The sequence below is a fragment of the Strigops habroptila genome, chromosome Z, assembly GCF_004027225.2.
Source record: "Strigops habroptila isolate Jane chromosome Z, bStrHab1.2.pri, whole genome shotgun sequence".
In the NCBI taxonomy this organism is placed as follows: domain Eukaryota; kingdom Metazoa; phylum Chordata; class Aves; order Psittaciformes; family Psittacidae; genus Strigops; species Strigops habroptila.
In genome coordinates this window covers 21,457,483-21,477,908 of record NC_044302.2, presented here as the reverse complement: position 1 = coordinate 21,477,908, position 20,426 = coordinate 21,457,483, and the positions used below count along the sequence as shown (strand labels likewise).

Below are 20,426 nucleotides of genomic sequence, written 5' to 3'. Positions count from 1 at the left end.
ATCATCCTTGCTCTGTCCCAGCTTGTCCATGCTCCCAGGGTGGAGCTGGCATTCCAAGTGTCTCCTAGGCACAGTGCTGCAGCCCAGTGAAGGGACACAGCGTGTTGCTATCATGGTGTTCAGGGGGGACACCGAGGTCTGACGCTGCCCAGAACCAGGAGAGAAGCCTGACACAAAGGGCAAAGCCAGCAGAAGGCAGTGAGTGAGGCAGGAAACATCAGGCAGGAGAGGAAATGGGGAGATAATGAGCTGCATGAGCGCAAACTCCCAGAACTTGTGCAAAGGAAAAAAAAACACTTTGCAAGTGTTTGAGCAGGAGACCTGCCCATCTGGCCTCTCAATGAGGCTTCTTGAGGAACACATGTCCTGGAGCACCTTGAAGTGCTTGGGCATCCCTAACCTCCAAGTTACCATGGCAGGCACCATCCCTGCTCCAGCATGTGCTCCCTGGGATGAGCCTTGTCTTGGAGGGCGGAAGGACGGGCTCCTGGGGAGCTGCTGACCTCCCTTGGGCTGGCAAAGCTCTCACCAAGGGTGATTCCCAGTTGCAGATGTCCAAGCTGGGTTATCCTGCACCATTCTGCTGTTGTCTTGAAAAATGGGATTGACCCACCTGCTGCTACTTTGCTCTGCACAGCAATTATCCTGCTATCCAAAGGAAAGACCGCTGCACAGGCTTCCTAAGGGATGATGCTCACAGTGCTTCAACATTCAGCAGCTCTTTGAGGTCTGTTCTCATCCCCACAGCTGAGCTTCTAGCAGTGCCAGAGTTCTTCACCTGCAGAGCTTCCCATTCCTCCTCACACCACCTGGGGCACACAGGGCTGCCCACATCCCGGGTGACTTGCCCACTCTGTGATGTCCCCATTCCCAGGAGGATGGAGGGAGATGCTCACACATTTATCAGCCTCCTGAGCTCAGTCAAAACCTCATTGCCACAGTAGGTGGGCAACCATGCCATGTCCCAACTCTGCAGACCACCAGCCAAGCTGATGGAGCTTGTCCTAGTTTTCAGCAGTTCCCTTATCTCTGTCTGTTCCAAGAAGAGCAGCTGCATCCATCTTGTGGGGCTGGCAATGGTCACAGTGGGAGCTGTAAGCCACCTGCAAACAGTGGTGGGATGCTTGGCACATGTCCCAGGGTCCAGCACATGGCATGGGGTAGAAGGGAGGAACACAGAGAGAGATGGACATGGAGCCTGCCTGTGGTTACTGGACAGGCTCCAGCTTCCTTGTGTGGAGCAACTGGGGCAGGAGAACCCCTGCCGAGGGGCAGGAAGGGCACTTGGTGGTGGCTTGGCAGTGTCACACAGCCACACAGCAGCAGGATCAGGCCATGGCTTCCTTTGGCACAGTCGGTGGTGGCTGGCATCAGCCCCATGCCAGGGATGGGGCAGCAGAGCCCCAGCTCCAAGAGAGAAGCAGGACCCAGCTTGGATGCCGGTGTCCCAGCTCCTGCAATTGCTCCAGAAAGGACCTGCTCATCCATTATGGAAAGTATCTGTGGAGAAAAGGACCCTCTCTCCATATGGGGATGCTCCCAGCACCCCTGAACTTCACAGAGGCATTTGCCTCTCCTATCCCTGGCTGGGCACATGGGCTGCTTGGGACCACCAAGAAGGGGGTACAAGGATCCAGGGGTCCAAGCTCACAAGCTCAGACAGTGCTACCACCTCCAGCTGCAGGCACCCTGTTCCTGAGCCCAGGCTGGTGGCCAGGCTGCAGATGCTCCTGCTGTCCCCTCCCTTTCAAATGTCTTGGCTACCAAAATGCCACTGGCTTGGGAGGAACTGGAGCTGGCAAGGAAGAAAAACTCACTAGTACCTGTGATTTACCAGGCTGTGAGTGCCAGGACTTGCCTCGGTGGGACAGAAACGTGGCCCCAGCCCAGCGGTCTGCCCAACGCTCTGTCTGCCTGGGGGGTGAAGCCTGGGGAGTGAAGCCTGGGGTGGGAGGATCACAGCATTTGTGCTCCAGGTTGGGAAATACTTCTGTGCAGAGCAGTGTATGGCCTCAAGGTTCCCAGCAAAGCTGGTGCTGCCAGGCAAGATCCTGGTCCAGGGAAAGGTATGATCCCTTAAAGGGCCAGACCCAGAGGGACTAAGGGACTTCTGCATATCTTCCAAATGAGAAAGAAGAGGTGGTGACCTCCGAGGGAAGGAGCAGTGGGTTTGCCTCTCCTGCAAGCCAGGCTGCTCTGCCCACCTGATACTAGGTTTGGTTTTACAGGAGCCCCAGCTCCTTTTCACCAAGCTCCTCAACAAGAACCTCTATCTAGAAGGAGCAGAACCCTCCTGAGAAAACCCAGTGCCACCCCAAAGTCCTTTTCTCTGGTGCTGTTACCACGTCCTGGGCAAACCCATGCAGTCCAGGGCTGCCCAGCCCATCTGATTAAGGTTCTCAACTTCTCCATCCCATAGAAGTGCCATTCCCCTGCTGTGCTCCACAAGGGACCAGATTTCCCCCCCCCTAGGGGTACCACGCCCAGCTGGTCCTCCACTATGGGAAGAGCTGGCTGTGTGAGATTGCAGAACTGGACTATGGTGCTCGGCCCTCCCATTCCAGCCTCAAGACTGCTCCCAAGGACAACATGTCCAGCACAAAGTCCCCTCCAGGAAATCTATAGCAAAGACACCATGCTTTGGTGATGTGTTTTTTCCAGGGGCCAGCTCCAGGCCAAGGGCAGAGACGGTCTCATGGGGCATTGCTAGGAGAAGGTACAGGGACTAATTAACTTTATTAGCAGAGTGAAGGCACGATCGCAGGCTGCCCTGCACGCCTGGTGAAGTCCCAAGCAGGTCCCTTGAAGGCCATGGACAGCTGAGCATCCTGGTGCTCCAGGGCACCTACAGAGTCTCCACCCCACTGCAGGGTCCCTCACAGGGAGAGAGTGGTCACCAAGGAATAGCTTTACCTTCCCAGTTGAGCAGAGCCCCATTGTGTTTCTCGGAGAGGACTGGCAGTACAGACAGCAGCCCCTGCACGCTTGTGTCCACCGTCAGGTCAGCCTGCAATGGGCACAAATGAGGAGCAAGGAACGACACACCACAGTCATTCATAGAGTCATGGACTGCTCTGGGTTGGAAGGGACCTTAAAGCTTATCCAGTTCCAACCTCCTGCCATGGGCAGGGACACCTTCCACTAGACCAGGCTGCTCCAACCCGTCCAACCTGGCCTTGAACACTGCCAGAGATGGGGCAGCCACAGCTTCTCTGGCAACCTGTACCAGGGCCTCAGCACCCTCACATGGAAGAACTTCCCAAGATCTTATCTCAGTGTCCTCTCTGTCAGGTTAAAGCCATTCCCTCTTGTCTTGTCCCTACAGGCCCTTGTCCAAAGCCCCTCTCCAGGTTTCTTGTAGCCCCTTTAGGCACTGGGAGCTGCTCTAAGGTCACTGCCTTGGCTGTAGCGGTCACAAGATGGTCGAGTTCCTGATCCTCAGGGCAGTGAGAAGGACACACAGCAAGCTCACTGTCCTGGACTTCAAGAGAGCAGACTTTGGCTTCGTCTGGAACCTGCTTAGTAAAGCTTCATGGGATAAAGCCCTAGAGGGCAGAGGGACCCAAGAATGTTGGCTGATATTCAAGGGTCCAACCTCAGGAGCATTGCGTCCTGGCAAGAAAGAAATGGGGCAGGAAGACTGGGAGGGCTCCATGGATAGATAAGGAGCTGCTGAGAAAACTCAGAGGGGGAAAAAAGAAGCTTATAGAAGGTGGAAGTGAGGACAGGTGGCCTGGGAAGAATAGAGGGACATTGTGCGGGAAGCTAGGGACCAGGTCAGGAAAGCTAAGGCCCAGTTAGAATTGAGTCTGGCAAGGGATGTGAAAGATGACAGGAAGGGCTTCTATAGGTATGTAGGAAACAAAAGACAGACCAGGGCTAATATGGGCCCTCTCTGGAAGCTATCAGGAGAACTGGCTACCCTGGATTTGGAGGAAGCTGAGGTTCTCAACAACTTCTTTGCCTCAGTCTTCATTGGCAAGTCTTGGAAGGCAGATACAGGGACTCACACTGTAGGAGAGGATCAGGTTCGAGATCTTCTTAGGAACCTGAATGTGCACAAGTCCATGGGACCTGATGAAATCCATCTGCAGGTCCTGAAAGAACTGGTGAATGAAGTTGCTAAGCCACTGTCCATCATATTTGGAAAATCATGGCAGCCAGGTGGAGTTCCCGATGACCGGAAAAAGGGAAATATAACCCCCATTTTCAAGAAGGGGAAAATGGAAGACCTGGGAAACTAGACACTGCTCAGTCTCACCTCTGTGCCTGGCAAAATCTTGGAGCAGATTCTCCTGGAAACCGTGCTAAGGCACATGAAAAACAACGAGGTGGTTGGTGACAGACAACATGGCTTCACTAAGGGCAAATCCTGCCTGACCAATGTGGTGGCCTTCTATGATGGGGCTACGGAACTGATGGACAGGGGCAGAGCAGTTGACGTCATCTACCTGGGCTTGTGCAAAGCGTTTGACACTGTCCTACATGGCATCCTTGTCTCTAAACTGGAGAGACACAAATCTGATGGATGGACCAGTCGGTGGTTAAAGCAGCAGCTGGATGGCCACACGCAGAGAGTTGCGGTCAATGGCTCAATGTCCGACTGGAGACTGGTAATGAGTGGTGTCCCTCAGGGGTTGGTATTGGGCCCGATCCTACCCAACAAAGCGAAGTGCAAGCTCCTGCCCCTGGGTCAAGGCAATCCCAGGCACAGCTACAGGTTGGGCAAAGAAATGACTCATAGCAGCCTGAGAAGGACTTTTGGGTGCTGGCTGATGAGAAACTGAACATCAGCCGGCTTCAGCGTGCGCTTGAGCCCAGAAACCACCCATGTCCTGGGCTGTATCCCCAACAGTGTGACCAGCAGGTTGAAGGAGGTGATCTTGCCCCTCTACTCTGCTCTCACGAGACCCCACTTGGAGTACTGTGTGCAGTTCTGGTGTCCTCAGCATAAGAAGGACATGGAGCTGTTGGAGTGAGTCCAGAGGAGGGCCACGAGGATGATCAGGGGCTGGAGCACCTCCCGTATGGGGACAGACTGAGAAAGTTGGGGCTGTTCAGCCTGGAGAAGAGAAGCTGCGTGGAGACCTCAGAGCACCTTCCAGTATCTGAAGGGGGCTACAAGGGTGCTGGAGAGGGACTCTTCATCAGGGACTGTTGCAATAGGACAAGGGGTGATGGGTTTAAACTGAAACAGGGGAAGTTCAGGTTAGATATAAAGAAGTTCCTTACTGTGAGGGTGGTGAGGCACTGGAACAGGTTGCCCAAAGAAGTGGTAAACACTCCATCCCTGGCAGTGTTCAAGACCAGGTTGGACGGGCCTTAGGCGACATATTCTAGGGCGAGGCGTCCCTGCCCGTGTAAGTGGGGTTGGAACTGGATGATCTTTCCAACCCAAACCATTCCATTATTCTATGACACAGGGGTTCTGGGTTCAAGCAAACACTGCCAGGTAATGGGCAGCTTCTCATTAATCAACACCCAAAGCCCTTCTCCTCAGGGCTGCTCCATCCAGTCTCCCCCAGACTGTGTTTCTGCTTGGGATTGCCCAGGGGCAGGACCTTGTACTTGGCCTTGTTGAACTCCATGAGGTTCACATGGTCCCATCTCTCCAGCCTGACCAGGTCCCTCTGGATCCCATCTCTTCATTCCCGGCCATCCACCACCACCCCCTCAGCTCATGCCCATCATCAGCAAGGCTCCTTCCACCCAGACCATGCAGAGGGCCACAGGAGGTGGGAAGAGTCTGTTACATGGGAGGATGGCTAGGTATCTGCGTGCTTTCTGATGGCTTCAATGAAGATGGCTTGGGCTGGGAAGCCAACTACAGGTTTAACCCAACAGGACACATAAGAGATCCCTGCTGCAAGAGGGATGCTACGTGCAGCTTTCTGAGGACCCCAGTGTTGCAGGGGCCACCCCCACCCCAAAACAGGGATTCTGCAGGATGAGTGGAGACCTCGTGAACCTGCAGCTCTTTAAGGAACGGGTCACAGGATGGGATGGTGCTGCTCCTCTCCTCCCTGCTCAGTCAGATTCAGGTTCTCTGCACATCTCCAGGCTGCAAAAACCCCTTATGCCCCTGAACACCTTCCTGCTCACCCTGGACATGTGCTGATGATATTTCCCAGGCAGCACTCACATGTTCTGCAGTGGCCCAGCACAGACACAGGCAATCAGGAGCCCAAGAGGCAGCTCATTCTCACATGGACCCCTGCTCCTGAGAGCCATCCATCTCAGCCACCTGAGGCATCTCCTGTGCACATCTTAGGCTTGTGTCCCACCCATGGGTGCCCCTCTCAACCTGCTCAGCCGGGACTCACCTCCTGGCCACCCATGTCAGTTTTCACCCAGCCGGGGTGAAGCGCCACGCAGAGGATCCCAGCTTCCCTGTATGTCAGAGCCTGGCACCTGGTGAGCATGTTGAGGGCAGCCTGGGGGAGGAAAGAAGCATCAGCCATGGGCAGTAAAAATCTACATGCACCAGGTTCCCCTCCCATGGGAGAGAGAAAAAACAACGCGAGGTCTTCAAGAGACAGTGTATTCTGCCCTAGGTGAGCAGCAGCTGGGCATGTGGATGCCCAGGGAGCTTGGGCAGTGATCAGCATGGATCAGTCCCTCCATCTCATCATCTCATGTGCTTCCCTGGCATCAGGCAGCTCTGACTCACACGGAGCTCACAATCCCCAGCCTCCATACCTTGCTGCAGCGGTAGGAGATGACAGGCTTGAAGAAGCAGTGGGGAGTTTTCTGGATGGATCCCAGCATGGCAGAGATGTTGATGATGGCCGCCCTTCTGCAGCTTAGCCCCCTTTCTGTGCTCTCCTGGGCAGCCTTCTTCAGTAGTGGCAGGAATGCCTGGGGAGAAGCAACCTTGTGGGAACCTGTGCCCTGAGCCAGCCCCACTTATGGCAGCTGCACCCCAGCCTGGCTACAGCAGGGTGAATGAGGAAGAACAGTGGGAATCCACAAGACCTGCGTGTTTGCTGCAGTGCTCCCAGTTAGCTCAACACAAAATGGGATACAAAGGGCTTGGGCTATGGGAGCACAGCCCCAGCACTGCCCCTGTCCCTCCCGCAGCCCTGGGAAATGTGGCAAATCTCTGAAACCTCTGAAATCTCCATCACAGAATCACAGAATCAACCAGGTTGGAAAAGATCTTTAAGATCATCAAGTCGAACCATTCTCCAGCACTGCCAAGGCCACCGCTTAAACCATGTCACTGAGGGCCTCCTCTACACGGTTTGTGAACACTTCCAGGGGACAGTGACTACACCACTGCCCTGGGCAGCCTGTTCTAATGCCTCACCACCCTTTCGGGGAGAAATTGTTCCTAATCTCCAGTCTAAACCTCCCCTAGTGCAGCTTGAGGCTGTTTCCTCTTGTCCTATCGCTTGTTATGTGGGAGAAGAGACCAGCCACCTCCTTGCTCCATCCTCCTGCGAGGTAGTTGTAGAGAGTGATAAGGTTCCCCCTGAGCCTTCTCTTCTCCAGACTAAAACCCCCCAGGTCCCTCAGCCGTTCCTCATCACACTTGTGCTCCAGGCCCTTCACCAGCTCCATTGGCCTTTTCTGGACCTGCTCCAGCATCTCAATATCTCTCTTGTAGAGAGGGGCCCAGAGCTGAACACAGGATTCGAGGTGCAGCCTCATGAACACAGTCAGCCCCAGCTACCCTCCAGCTGGATCAAATCCCTCCTCCGAGGTAAGCATCATCCCCAGACCTTCATCCATACCTGGGCCATCAGCAGTGGCCCCACCGCATTGGTCTTGTACGTCCTTATCATCTCTTCAGCACCCACTGTCTCCAGCGATGCCTCTGGGGTGTAGATGCCAGCATTGTTTATCAGCAGGTTCAAGCCCATGCCGTTCAGTTTCTCCTCTACGATCTTCACTGCCTGAGTAATGGTGGAGGGATCTGCAACATCTGCAGTGGAAGAGAAGAGGGTTTGAGACCCACAGGGTCCACCTGGGAAGAACAGGGAGGTTACGATGATGAGGAATATCCATGCACCCCGACCGGAGTGGTCTTCCATCTATGCGCACCAGATGGTGCTGTGCAACCAGCTCAGAGCATCTCGGCACCCACAAGCCCCAGCTAACTCCAAAACTGCCTCCACCCCACTGCCAGCAGCTGAAGAACCCTGCCCTGGGGCAGCCCACGGGGCAAAGCTATCTGGGGACAATCCTCAGTAGCAAAGCGCTGCTGGAACTCCCATGCTGTGTCAGCCTTCTGCCAGTGGGCAGAGTCCATGGCTGAGCAAGCTCTGGAGAACCCAGGGCAGCCTCGAGAGGTTGCGGGAACACGGTCTCCAAAGAGGCTGTTCTGGGACCTGCTGTGGGATGACTCTGCCAGGTCCTACAGCTCCTGCCCAGGCCCTGGGCTGATCTCACAGCGTTTCCACAGGAGCTGCCTTTCTCCTGGAACCTTCCTGGTCTCACCTGGGACTTGGGATCAAGGCAGCTCAGCTGTACGGAGAGCAAGGATGCAGCCACTCAGCTGGAGGAGCTGGAGGCTGCCCAGGATAGGTCTTAAGAACCTCCTGGTCCTGTCGCTGCGGGGCAAGGAGGGTTCAGGGAACAGGGTGCTGGGACTGAGACGGGTCTGGAGAAGCTGGGCTTTTGCCAGCAGGACTTGAAGCAGCTCTGAAGAGCTGGATCCCCACATAGAGCCTGAAGGCAGGGATGGAGGGAAGGAGAAAAGGGGCAAGTATGGTCCCATTTTACCAGCCACAAATTTACCAGCTCCGAGGCAGAGCATACCTACCCAGCTTCACAAGAACCAAGTTTGGGTGTTTGGATGCCAGATCTCTCAGCTCCTACAAAAAGAGACATGGAAATAGTCAGCACGAGGCAGAGGTGATGCCAAGCACCATGCTGGGGCACCAGCAATGGTCCCACCCTGAGGGAAACATCTTCCAGATGTTACTCAGTGCTTGTGAATGGCTGGGCTGGGGACCTGCAGAGGTTCTCAGCCTTCTGCTAGGCTCCACAAAGCAATGTTCATTTGCTCAGAGCACAACATGGCCAAAACTGCAAGGTACTATGGCCACTCTCCCAAAGAGTCTATCCATAACCTAGCCAGAGCCACTGCAAAGGGTGAGAGCAACTACTAAGGACCAGCTCACTGGGGAAGTGATGCAAACAGGGATACAGCCAGAAGTGTCTCCCAACGGCTGCTGGAAGTGAAATGGAGGAGGAATGGCTGTGAGTACCAAGTTGGTGTCTGAGGAAGTCATATCTGGATCCCAATAGCCTGACCCCAGGATCCACTCTGTCCTGGATACTCCTTCTCCCCTCCTCAAGCAAAATGAACCACTTTGCATGTTTTTATTATTTTCACCAAACATGGAGAATTCAGAAGCCTTTTCCAAAAAGGAAACTTTCAACCACATGGCTGGACAAAGCTTAGAGAAGCATCCCCCCGTGGAGAGCAATGTACGTGGACCACTCTGGGGGACACTGGCTCCAGTCCAGCCCTGCAGAAAGTCCTCTGAGCTCATCATTGCCATAGTCCAGAAAGTTGGGGGAAGAAGAGGGCCTACAAGAAACCTGGAGAGGATCTTTGGACAAGGGCCCGTAGGGACAGGACAAGGGGGAATGGCTTTAACCTGACAGAGGAGAGATTGAGATGAGATCTTAGGAAGAAGTTCTTCCCTGTGAGGTTTCTGAGGCGCCGGCACAGGTTGCCCAGAGAAGCTGTGGCTGCCCCATCGCTGGCAGTGTTCAAGGCCAGCCTGGACACAGGGGCTTGGAGCAATCTGGTCTAGCGGAAGGTGTCCCTGCCCGTGGCAGGAGTTTGGAAATGGGTGAGCTTTAAGGTCCCTTCCAACCCAGAGATCTGAGCTAGCTCTGACCCTCTGAACTTGGGCAGCAGCAGCAGGAGGAGCTGGGCACCCCAGGCTGGCAGCAGGGTGGGTTCTCACTGCACAAGCTGGAGTAACACCAGCAGCAAGTGCACAAAGATCATCCCAAGGGCTTCCTAAGGCACACACCACATTGCATGGCAAGGTGTGGTGGGTCACAGAGGAAAAACAAAGCCGGAGCTAAGGAAAGTGGGAGCTCTGTTGATGCTTTGCTCCTGTGATTCCTCACATGTGAGTCTCTCCCATTTCAGTGCAGTGCGAAGCAGGGAAAGGAGGATCCCAGAGCTCCACGGGCCAAAAGTTAACGACCCCCCGGATTTTGGAGGGCGGTGACACGCTGCAGAACCAGCCGGAGCAGAATCACTGAGGTTCACACCAGCCTGACCCTGCTCAGTCTCAACCCCGCGCGAGGCGGCGCTGTGTCACAGCGCACAAGCAAAGGTTTGGCACGGGAAGGCAGGCTGGGAAACAGCCAAGGCGGCCTCAAATAGCCGGCAGCGCGGCTGTCAGGGGGTGACACGGCTGATCCTTCGCCCAAAGCACAACAGACAAGCAGAGGACTGTCACACCGTGTAGGACATGGCACAACGCGAGCTCTCCTGTGACCGCAGTGCTCCTCTCGCACCTGCAAAGCCCACCGAGCGCGCTAATACCGGCACCCTCCTGCGCCCACGGGTAACTGCCGGCACCCCCGGTGCGAACCTCCCAGCCCTGCCCCGGGCTGACCTGGGCCCGCGACCCCGCGGTGTGCCGGCAGGTCGCGAAGATCCAGGCGGGTGGTTGTGGTGTCCGGAGGAGCTGCTTCACCAGCCCCAGCCCGATGCCGCGGTTGGAGCCGGTCAGCAGCACCGCGCCCGCCGCCATCACCGCGGCCCCGGGGCGGGGCGCGCCTGGCGCCGCCCCCCGACCCTGGAGTGGGGTAACGTGTGTGTGTATTCATTCCTTCCCTCCCATCTAATGTCCAGTGCAAACACACCAACCACAGCCCGATCCCGCGGTCCTCGCCTGCCCCGGTATTCCCGACAGTGGAGCAATGCTCTGGGAGGGTACAGGGGACCACCCATCTCTTCCCAAGGCTGGGGTTCAGGGAAGGCTTATAGCATTCCTGGCCAACTCCTCCCAGTTTCTATATCGAGCATGATGTTCCATGGTTTGGAATATCCCTTTGGCTAGTTCAGGTCAGGTGTCGTGTCTCTGCTTTCTTCTGGCTTCTTGTGCCCCTCCTTACTGGCAGAGCATGAGGGACTGAAAAGTCCTTGATTCATAGAGTAAGCACTAAGCAACAACCAAAGCATCACTGTGTTATCAGCATTATTCTCATCCTGAAGCCCAAACACAGCACTGCACCAGCTACTGGGAAGAGAATCAACTACCCCAGATGAAACCAGGACAATTGAGAAGGTATCAAACCCTTCACAACTGTTTTTATTGCCTGTCCAGAAATGCGTCTGATTTGCTTCTCTCCATGACAATCAGATGCAATGAATTGGGAAAGTAGGCTGTGGTGTGGGGATGGAGGTGCCTGGGGGGATTCTTCTTGTTGTTTTTTGCCGGTGGGTGTCAGGTACCTGGTTCAACAGACCAACCAAAGGTGTGGAAAGGAGTAAAGTAAGGACAATAATTGGTGGCATCTAGGGATGGGAAAACTGGGTGTTAGGGAAAAGGGAAAACAGAAACCATCAGCATGAGCTGGAGGGGACTTGCATGTACCAGCTCTGCTGCCTGCCGTGAGGTGGATGCTGATGTTTTATTTTCAGCTATTACATAGAAAACTGTATGCACAAACAATATTAAAATCCCAATACAGTAAGCATGCAGCCTGGAGCTCAACAGTGAAGTAGTGGCTGAGCAGCTCTGATTTATGAGAGTATCATTATTTCTTTTGCTTATTTTCATTTGGGTTGACAAACCCTAGACAAAACATCTCTGATAACAAGAAATAAATAGAATCATAGAATCACAGACTGGTTTGGTTTGGAAAGGACCTTAAGATCATATACTTTCAAGCCCCCGGCATAGGCAGGGAGACCTCACACTAGATCATGTTGCCGAAGGCTCTGTCCAAGCTGGCCTTGAACACTGCCAGGGATGGAGCATTTACCACTTCTTTGGGCATCTGTTCCAGTGCCTCACCATCCTCACAGGGAAGAACTTCTTCCTTATATCCAACCTGAACTTCCCCTGTTTCAGTTTTTCAGCCATTGACCACCACTCTCTGCGTGCAGCCATCCAGCTAATTCCTTATTCACCAGGTTGTCCATCCTTCAGATTTCTGTCCCTCCAGTTTAGAGACAAGGTTGTTGTGCGGGACAGTGTCAAAATCTTTGCACAAGTCCAGGTAGATGACGTCAACTGCTCTGCCTCTGTCCATCAGTTCTGTAGCCCCATGATAGGCAGACACCAAATTGGTCAGGCGGGATTTGCCCTTAGTGAAGCCATGTTGTCTGTCACCAACCACCTCGTTGTTTTTCATGTGCCTTAGCACAGTTTCCAGGAGAATCTGCTCCAAGATTTTGCCAGGCACAGAGGTGAGACTGAGCAGTGTCTAGTTTCCCAGGTCTTCCATTTTCCCCTTCTTGAAAATGGGGGTTATATTTCCCTTTTTCCGGTCATCGGGAACTCCACCTGGCTGCCATGATTTTCCAAATATGATGGACAGTGGCTTAGCAACTTCATTCACCAGTTCTTTCAGGACCTGCAGATGGATTTCATCGGGTCCCATGGACTTGTGCACATTCAGGTTCCTAAGAAGATCTCGAACCTGATCCTCTCCTACAGTGTGAGTCCCTGTATCTGCCTTCCAAGACTTGCCAATGAAGACTGAGGCAAAGAAGTTGTTGAGAACCTCAGCTTCCTCCAAATCCAGGGTAGCCAGTTCTCCTGATAGCTTCCAGAGAGGGCCCATATTAGCCCTGGTCTGTCTTTTGTTTCCTACATACCTATAGAAGCCCTTCCTGTCATCTTTCACATCCCTTGCCAGACTCAATTCTAACTGGGCCTTAGCTTTCCTGACCTGGTCCCTAGCTTCCCGCACAATGTCCCTCTATTCTTCCCAGGCCACCTGTCCTCACTTCCACCTTCTATAAGCTTCTTTTTTCCCCCTCTGAGTTTTCTCAGCAGCTCCTTATCTATCCATGGAGCCCTCCCAGTCTTCCTGCCCCATTTCTTTCTTGCCAGGACGCAATGCTCCTGAGGTTGGACCCTTGAATATCAGCCAACATTCTTGGGTCCCTCTGCCCTCTAGGGCTTTATCCCATGAAGCTTTACTAAGCAGGTTCCAGACGAAGCCAAAGTCTGCTCTCTTGAAGTCCAGGACAGTGAGCTTGCTGTGTGTCCTTCTCACTGCCCTGAGGATCAGGAACTCGACCATCTTGTGATCGCTACAGCCAAGGCTCCCTTGGAGCGTAATATTCCCACCAGGCCCTCCCTGTTGGTGAGCACAAGCTCAAGCATGGCCCCTCTCCTTGTTGGGTCCTCTATCACTTGCAAGAGGAAGCTGTCTTCCACACAATTGAGGAGAATCCTGGATTCAGAATCAAATCCTAGAAACTAAAATCAGAAACTAATCAATGATGTTAATCTGCTGATATCTGCTGATAGGATCAGGTGTTTTGTGCTAACTTTATCCTGCTCCACTGCAGTTCTTCTGCGCTGAGCCTCTGCTCCTAATTTCCTTTGGGATGTTGTGGAAGGTACACCCTGACAAGTGAGGAAGTTGAGTCCTGAGCCTATGGGGGCTACATGACCATACCTCACCACAGCTCAGACGGGACCAGGGTACGAATGAAGTCCTGTGGAGAGCAGTTTGGAGTCGGTCCTCCTTGGAGACTCCTGGAGATTGAAAGCTCTCCCATTACCTGGTGAGTGATTGCACACTTTGGATCACTGGCCATAAAGTTTAAGAATTCAGTGATGAATCCCAACTTCCCAAAGCTGTAGTTGACGTTGGTGGAGCTTTAATTGAGTTTGAACAACAGAGTTCATTTAGTCTCAATTTACTGGTTCCATGACAGATATAAAAATGCTTTGAGAACATTTTTTATTTGAACAATGATACAGAAATTGGAATTTAGTAGACGTTAATTATACTACTAAATACTAAGAAGCAGAAACCGTCCTTACAGCATACATTTGGAATAAAGGCCCCATTCTTCTTTTCCTGCCTCATTCTGTGCTCAGGTCATTCATTAGGTGATTGGTCACCAGAATGCTGCTATATCTGCAGCAGACTGGGAGGTAGGTAGCAGAGTACTACTGGGAGGTAAGGACAGGGTGGTAGAAACACACAAGCATAGAATCACAGAATCCCAGGCTGTTTTGGGTTGGAAGGGACCTTAAAGCTCATCCAGTTCCAACCTCCTGCCACGGGCAGGGACACCTTCTGCTAGACCAGGTTGCTCCAAGCCCCGTCCAACCTGGCCTTGAGCACTGCCAGGGATGGGGCAGCCACAGCTTTTCTGGGCAACCTGTGCCAGGGCCTCACCACCCTCACAGTAAAGAACTTCTTCCTTCTATCTAACCTGAACTTTCCCTGCTTCAGTTTAAACCCATCACCCCGTGTCCTATCACTACAGTTATGCTGCAGCATGCTGAGGAGTGGGGTTTTGGCCACCTATTCCACACAGATGCTGCCTACTGCAAGCAAATTACATTAACGAACTCTTCCTAGGGGCTTGTCTCCAAAAGCCTTGGATACCAGAATGCCCTGCTCTGATCTGCTCTGCAGGAAGAGTTAATGTGCAGCCACAGCTGAGGTCAATAGGAGCCTGTTCTGAATATAAATGTGAACTGTGAAGAAAAGGCAGGCTCTAAGCCGCTGTAATTGAATTCTTTTCAATGTGGACATTGCTTCATCTGCTTTTATGCTTCAGTTCCCTATGTCCAAATAAAAGAGTATCAATTCCGTGAAAACCTTGTTAGTTAAATATTGTGAGGTTTCCAAGAAGGTAATAAAGAGAAATGCAACAACAACAACAAAAAATAAAAAGTGTTCTAGTCTCTCTGTGAGAGGCCTTTTTGTCTCCCTGCTGCCTGAAAAAGCCAGATTCTGATGTCACTGGATTTTGGAGCATTTGAGTGTATAAACGTGAGCATGTTTCACCTGTTTGGAGACACGCTGCTCTCAGCCCCTGCCTGGCCTTGGTGGGCACCAGCGTCTTGTGGTCTCTGCAAACTCCTCTCTGGCCACCATAAAAGCTATCTCCATGCTGCAGTGATGGACCATCAGGTGGTCCATCTGACTCTGATGACTGATGTCCTGTCCTGCTGCATCCCATAATATGAAGCTGAGATGTTTCCGACAGAAGAACAAGTCCCACTGCTGGCTTAAGAATTTTTCCTGTCTTTGATGTGTGAATTAGGGCACCAGTCAAATGTCCAGGTCCCACTGGCTGAGAGGCTTGGCTCTCATTGTGGAACAGCTGGTGGGGACTTATAGGTAGCACGGTTTTATAGAATAATAGAAAGGTTTGGGTTGGAAAAAACCTTAACATCATCTAGTTCCAACTCCCTGCCATGGGCAGGGATACTTCACACTAGACCAGGTTGCTGTAGGCCCTGTCCAACCTGGCTTTTAGGAGGAAGGTCATATATTTTGTCTTTAACAAAGAAGAGGGGCTGGAAAGAAGTTGTTGTTTTGGGTTTTTTTTTTTCTCAGCTCCGTTGCTACACATCAGGTGATAAAATGCTCTTTTTAGCCCTGCCTCCTCTCACTCCAGCACATGGATGTCAAACCAAGCCACACACAAGCTGGTCATTTAGCCTGTGGCTTAGTGTTTCTGAGATGGGGCATATCTCTGTTTCATGTACGACAGCCCATTTTCATGCATCCTTGCTAGCAAATATCATAGAGAGAAACCACATTTGTCTTGCTTGGTGGTTCTGAGATCACTCTTCAGGGCATCATGCTGAAGCAGGAAGGATAACCCACCCAACTGCCTGCAGAGGGTGGCAGAAAAGAGATTAGAGGGGATCTGAGGTGTCCTCCTGGGTCCCAGCAAAGTGGCTTTGTCTCCGTGGACAACTGCCAGAGCTGCCAGCACCACTGCAACTGGGGACCTGAGGCATCTTGGCTGCTCTTGTGAGAGGAATATCCCCAGAAAAGTGGTTCTGAACCTGGTCTGAGGCTCCTAGCTGGCACTGAGTCCAAATGCTGTGGCTCAAGTTAGGTTGTGTAAAGAGTTGGAGTGTTTTACATCTCCTGGGAAAGATTTACTGGGGAAAAATCACCTTTACTGAGGTCTCTGCAGGGATTCAAAACTCTGCATTTGCAGTGGGCTTTCTGTTACCTTCAATACCACTCAGACCTGGGCATTAGACCAGGTGGCAGTTGTGTCCAGGAGACTTCTCAGGCTGCATGGAGGGAATCCAGCAGAGAACAGGGCTGTGTGGCCTCTGCAACCTCAAGGCAGAGTCAACAGCACCCAAAACACCTCTGCTTGCGTTTCTCCTTCCTTGCAATGAGAGACCAGCTCCTGTGAAACTGGTGTGCAGAGACCTGGACAGAGCTGGTTGCATATCCCTTTAGAGAGATGCTAATAGGCTCTGCAGGGAATCCTCTTTCTCCACGCTTTCTCCATGTACCTTTCCTCACAGTCCTAAAACAGCACCAGTACAGTCCAGTACCTTATGAGAATTCCACGGTCATTCAGCCAGTGTCTGTCTTTGGGCAACTGAATCAAGCTCTGAAACTCAGTCCAAATCTGTTGTTTTCTTGGGCTATGGATAGTGCGTTGGTCAACATTTTTGCTACTACCAGCAGCTCGGCTGCTGTTGGGGATGCCTGTTCTGGGCAGGATATGCTTGTGCCCCTCCACCCTGCCCAAGACCAGCAGCATTGAAGGAAAACTGGCTCCTCTGTGCTCTCTCCCACAGGTAGAGTCCCGCCATCCTGCTCTACCCACTTGCCCCTCGTCTCCTGAGTAAGTGTGGGGAGTGAAGGTATTTTCTGCACTTTTTGCCACTCTTGGCATTGTGTTCAATTCCCATCAGCATTAATCATCCAGCCCAGCTCCCATCTAAGCCTCTGTGCCTGCTCTTTCTAATGAGCTGGTTTAAGGTCTTTAGGAATACTTTGCTTAGAGGAAAACCCTGGCTCAGGCGCTTTGGTGGGATTCTCTGGAAGTCTGGACCAGAGAAGCTACCATAAGCTTGGGAAAGGAGGAATGTCTTTAGTCCCTGCCTGAGATAGCCACAAATGGCATGTGGTTCCCCACAGATTGATCTAGATCCTATAAAACCCAGCAGTTCCAGTAGCTGTCCTCTGCACTGGGCAGAGACTGCTTGGAAACGTCCCTCAGCCTTATCTTCTTCTTATGTTAAGGCACCATTGCTCTGCCAGGGCCCTGAGTGCTTTGCGTCTGCCCTCAGTGTTTGGGCTCCTGGGCTCAGGGAATATACAATGATACAGTGCAGGTATAACCCAGATCAGTCTACTGGGAGCTCTGAAACAGTGCCATGAGAAGCCTTTCTTGGGACCTCCTAACTTTGATGGGGCGTGAGCGCTCCCACTTACTGCAAGTGGAAGCTTGCATTCAAGCTCAGGCTCTCACCCTTAGTGCCAGCTTGAATGCTTCCCAATGGGGTGTCACCAGTCCTTTTCAGCCAAAAAGAAAATGAGTCAGGGAGGGTGTATGCGCCCAGGTTCCAGCAGTTACAGGGCTGAGTGGCTTGCACCACACCCCTTGATTAGCAGTTCATTCACCTCTATTGATTCTTCAGCAAGTGACTAATACATGATGACAAGGCCTCAAACAGCTTGAATACACCCTGGAGCAAATAGGCTTGATAGATAGCAATGAGTTTATTCTTATTTACATGGTAGATTAAGTTTCCTGAAGATGATTGTTCCAAGCACACATGCCCTTGGCTAGCAAAGAAAAGTACATTTCTCAATACTTCTGAGGCCAGAGGAGGAATGTCATTGTGCAAACACTGAGGCGAGCATGAGCACACTGGAGCTTTCAGCATCTGAGAGTGGAGGAGGTGTGACTGCGCCTTGGAAAGCTGTTTCTGAGCCTTCCTGGTGTGCTGACATGGAAAGCATCCATACAAGAAACACTGCTTTCTGAGAGGTATGGGAGAGGAGTGTACGGATGCTTATGCTCAGCTTAAGGTTTAGACCATGCAAGAATGTTTCAGAGCAAAAGAACCATCTGAATCCCTTCTTTGGAGCTGGTCCAAGGTCCCTTCCAGTGGGCTGGGGACAGTCGCAGCGCTTGTGAAGAGGATGGGTCATGAGCCAGACAAGGCTGGTTGCCTTCTCTGCCTCTTTGCACCAGGTTGGACAACTCCTGGAGAAGCAGTGCTTATTTCAACTCAACAACACAGCACAGAGCCCCAAGTCAGTGTTATGAACTTATGACTCCAAAACAGCAGACAGCTACAAAATGGTGGTGACACAGCAAAAATGGGAGATTTTAAAAGGTTGATTCTTTTGTTTCTGACACTGTCTGGTTCTGAGGCACTGTGGAGGTTTCTAACAGACCATGGGTGATGGCTTCGTCCTCTGCCTAGCAGAAGAAAACCTTGGAGGAGCAGAGCTCTTGTGCAAATGCAATATACTGGCTAGCATAGCTGTGGTCTGTGGTCATTAAAAAGTGACAATATAGACAAGGCTATTGAAGTGACCTGTGAGACCCTGAAAGCCAGCCCTGTGGTCTGGGAGGTGTGCTGAGGTGGGGAGGCTTGTGGGGGTCCTTGGTGAGAGACCAGCCTGAGACAGACAGCTGAAGACCCTGATCTTTGCACTGATGGTAAGTGGTCAGAATTTGCAAGACAAAAGAAGTATCTCAACCCAGTGTGGAGAATCAGAAAAGCACAAGGAGGTATGAAGGGCCTTAGGAAAGAAATGAAAAATGAAGGGAAAAATGAAGTGTGTAGATCTTCAGGAGAGGCTGTGACTTGGCAGGGTGGAGGAAGGGGGAAGATCTGGGATTACCTCCCAGATACAAGCTGCAGATACACAGGAGGGAAGCAGCCGATTGCTGCTGTTGTGTTGCCACAGAGGAATATTTCATGGACAGCCCAGCACTAGGTGGCCATGGAAGCAAGAGTAGTTCATGGGATGTTGCTGCAGAAAGTACCACTGAACCACAAAAAGGGGAATTTCCACCAGAGGAAAGCTACAGGCAGTAGAAGGGAGGAGGAATGAAACCAGAGTCTTGGTTACCATGAGGTTGTCCAAGTGAATGAAATATGGGAGTGTTTAATGTGCTGATGTTGTACCTTTAGGCAAAGTCTGAATAACGGCAGAGGAACTAAATGAAGATGTTAGCAGGGAATGTTTTCCACAGGTTCCAGAAGGGGGAAAATTGGCTATCACCTGCCAAATAAGTCTTATTTTTCCTTTGTCATGACAGAAATCCATGTGCATTTGTGTGCATTTCAGACATGTGCTCTGGACTTTATCTCAGGATTCACTCTGAGCAAACAAAATAGTAAATTTTACTCCAAGAGTGTGAGAGCAAAGGAACATCCTCTGAAAAGCTCACTGTGGGAGCAGAGGAAGACTGGGGCTGTTCTAGAGTACAGGGGGAATTGCAAAACCCCTGCAAGCTGGAGAGGGATGTGCGTGCCAGGTCCTCTTGGCAGAGAGAGCATATCAAGGGGATTTAGCTTCTCACGCTGAAAGGCTGTGATGGAACGTGCAAAATCCAGTTCTCTCTCAATCAGTTACATGGTGGTGATATTTAAACACCAACATACAGAAATAGCAAATTTCTGTGTTAAAAGGCTAAGCTTTCCCTTGTGATTTGTGTCATATCTCTACTTGCAAAAACTGTCTATAAACCACTGCTATTTGGTAAATATGTGTTTTGGGACAGGAACAGATTTTATATACATTTGTTTTTAAAATATCTGGGAAAGAACTCATTGCTATTGATGAGAACATTTCTCACAGTCGTGACGTCCAGATCTAGATGCAGTCTGTGCTGGTCTGATAAAAAACACTGGCCTGTCCCGTGCTGAGTCAATGTGCACTGTGACCACCCGACCCATGACCTGGGCAGGGCAGATACGGATGGAAGGCGTGATCCCTCATGCAGCTGGAACATAGAATCATATCATATCACAGAATGTTTTGGGTTGGAGCTAATCCAGCTCCAATCCCCTGACACGGGCAGAGACAGCTTCCACTAGAGCAGGTTGCTCCAAGCACCATCCAACCTGGCCTTGAACACTGCCAGGGATGGGGCAGCCACAGCTTCTCTGGCAACCTGTGCCAGGGCCTCACCACCCTCACAGGGAAGAACTTCTTCCCAAGTTCCCATCTCAGTCTCCCCTTTGTCAGGTTAAAGCCATTCCCCCTTGTCCTGTCCCTACAGGCCCTTGACCAAAGCCCCTCTCCAGGTTTCTTGTAGCCCCTTTAGGCACTGGAGCTGCCCTAAGGTCTCCCGGAGCCTTCTCTTCTCCAAGCTGAACAAGCCCAGCTCCCTCAGCCTGTCTCCAGGCAGAGCTGCTCCAGCCCTTGCAGCATTTCCGTGGTCTCCTCTTGACTCAGTCCACCAGGTCCACCACCCTGCCACATCAGACGCAGAAGAGGCTCACTGGATACTTCCC

The 20,426-nt window shown here is 52.0% G+C and overlaps 1 protein-coding gene across 4 annotated transcripts; it reads right to left on the bottom strand.

The window, feature by feature from the left end:
* Positions 1-211: 211 nt before the first annotated feature.
* Positions 212-10,765, bottom strand: LOC115601166 (C-factor-like). 4 transcript variants are annotated; one of them, XM_030470800.1, is made up of 7 exons: positions 10,593-10,764; positions 8,768-8,819; positions 7,737-7,927; positions 6,700-6,858; positions 6,324-6,434; positions 2,914-3,007; positions 212-1,500 (listed from the first exon to the last, which is right to left on the bottom strand). In XM_030470800.1, exons 1-7 carry the CDS (start codon positions 10,728-10,730, stop codon positions 1,481-1,483), a joined length of 765 nt encoding a protein of 254 aa, XP_030326660.1. In that variant the 5' UTR covers positions 10,731-10,764; the 3' UTR covers positions 212-1,480. The 4 variants fall into 4 exon arrangements, with proteins under 4 accessions (XP_030326660.1, XP_030326657.1, XP_030326658.1 ...); XM_030470797.1 differs by lacking the exon at positions 212-1,500 and adding an exon at positions 1,609-2,118; XM_030470798.1 differs by lacking the exon at positions 212-1,500 and adding an exon at positions 2,241-2,619.
* Positions 10,766-20,426: the final 9,661 nt, after the last annotated feature.